This window comes from Sphaeroforma arctica (genome assembly GCF_001186125.1).
Source record: "Sphaeroforma arctica JP610 unplaced genomic scaffold supercont1.5436, whole genome shotgun sequence".
Classification (NCBI taxonomy): Eukaryota; class Ichthyosporea; order Ichthyophonida; genus Sphaeroforma; species Sphaeroforma arctica.
Window position 1 is genome coordinate 1 of NW_014035122.1, and position 1,971 is coordinate 1,971.

Below are 1,971 nucleotides of genomic sequence, written 5' to 3' on the forward strand. Positions count from 1 at the left end.
TATATGCACATGTGGCTCGTGCTCATCAATTGTTAAAAAAATGTGGGTATGTGTAGGAACAACATATCACGAATTTGTGAAGAATGCTGGGCAGTGCGCAGGTATACGGACCAACATGGCTCATCTACATGCCAAACTCACAAGTATGTACTGCATACTAGTATGCGTATTAGTATGTGTACTTTGATACATACTTGTCCGCGAAAACACGCGTATCGTTGGTCACTGTACATAACGTATCGTCGCATATGGGGTTTAGGGTTTAAGGTTTTAGGACAGGCGAGTCATACCACGCTTGAGAGACTCAGTACAATACACACACACCTGAACACACTCCATTTGAGACGCTCAGTACAACACACACACCGTGCGGGTGTGCTTAGGGTTTTGGGTTTCACATACCTACTTGCCACTCCTCACCCACCACCCCACACTCCTCTGCGGTCATGAGTGCGCGGCATTGTTCGGCTGCGTTTAAACTGTCTTGTATCCTCTTGCTGCCGAGCCAGTGCGATGGGAAGAAATGTGTTAGCTGTACGGTATAGTACTTTATTAGGTCATAGGCTTTTTAGGCTTTTTAGGGTTTAGGGTTTTTAACCTTTTAGGGTTTAGATTTTTAGACATTTAGGCTTTAGGGTTTATTGTTTTTTAAGCTCTTACTGTATGTAAGAGAGAACATGTGATCGGATGGACTCAGTTGAGGCAGAGGGCACATGGGTCAGCAAGCAGCAGGTGGTTGTGAATCTGTGCCCTATCATTGTTTGTGCTACTGTAGATGACAGTGCGGTACCACAATTATATGTTTGCGTTTGGTAGCGTATAGGTTAGGGTTTAGGGTTTAGGGTTTAATACTGTGCATATAATGCTATTTGTTTCACTGTAAATGACAGTACGGTATCTCCATTGTATGTGTGGATTTGGTTGCGTATATATTTCTTCGGGTCTATTCTCCCTTTGCTTATCTGCCTACCCGCGCGCTTCAATTCCACATTACTTAGTACGTTGTGAGTGTTTTCGTACAACACAACTATATATTTTCCAACATGAACACATCCGCACACACACATACATCCACACACACACATACTTCCACACACACACACACATCCACACACACACACACATCCACACACACACACACATCCACACACACATATATATCCACACATACGTTGTAAGTGTCTTGTAGCGATGCAGAAAGTCCTCAAAGCCCACTCGCGAGGGATAGCCTGCTCTGCGTATGCGCACGGTCTCCAACATGCCACTGTACAACAGTTGGTTGTGCACAAAGTCTGACACAAACAGATCCGGCTGTTTGGTCAGATTCGGCTTAAGACATCGGATGAAGAATGGCGCCGCTGCCGATAGAGATGACATCAGGTCCTATATATAGTAAAGCCGTGGGTTTTGGCGGGAAGAGGAGGACGTTGGGTGAAGGCGGGTGGATAGGATACCTTAGCCTCTCAGCAACCTTAAGTAAAGGCTTGAATGATAGTTGAAGGCAAATCATAGAGCCGATTTAAACTCATGGGAAAATGGCCAAATAGCTGTGCGGGATTGCGTGAAATCATCACCTTGGGTTAGCACCATGTGTCATACCTGCTGAACGAAGCACGACATACTAACAGGTAGTTATAGCACACGGATTAAACATAACTAGCCATAGACTGGTCACAATCACACATATGAATATAAAACCCCAAAGCCCACAATAGCATAGAGGCATACAGCTCACACTGATCACAATAACATAGATGTATACAGCCCACATTGACCATCATGTCACTAAGGTTGATCACTTTGTGAGGTTTGATGTGGCGGTGGCAATGATACTCAGGTGATATGCATTGCAACCATGCACGTGCGTATGCACACACTTGTACAGACACCCATATACTCATACACCCTACGCCCTTATACACACGCACACACACACATATATATATATATATCCTTATACACACATATATG

The 1,971-nt window shown here is 44.3% G+C and overlaps 1 protein-coding gene across 1 annotated transcript; it reads right to left on the bottom strand.

Moving 5' to 3' along the window:
* Positions 1 to 394: 394 nt before the first annotated feature.
* SARC_14992 (hypothetical protein) lies at positions 395 to 1,377 on the bottom strand (the record flags this gene model as incomplete). Its single annotated transcript, XM_014290877.1, has 2 exons — positions 395 to 497; positions 1,172 to 1,377. 2 exons carry the CDS (start codon positions 1,375 to 1,377, stop codon positions 395 to 397), a joined length of 309 nt encoding a protein of 102 aa, XP_014146352.1.
* Positions 1,378 to 1,971: the final 594 nt, after the last annotated feature.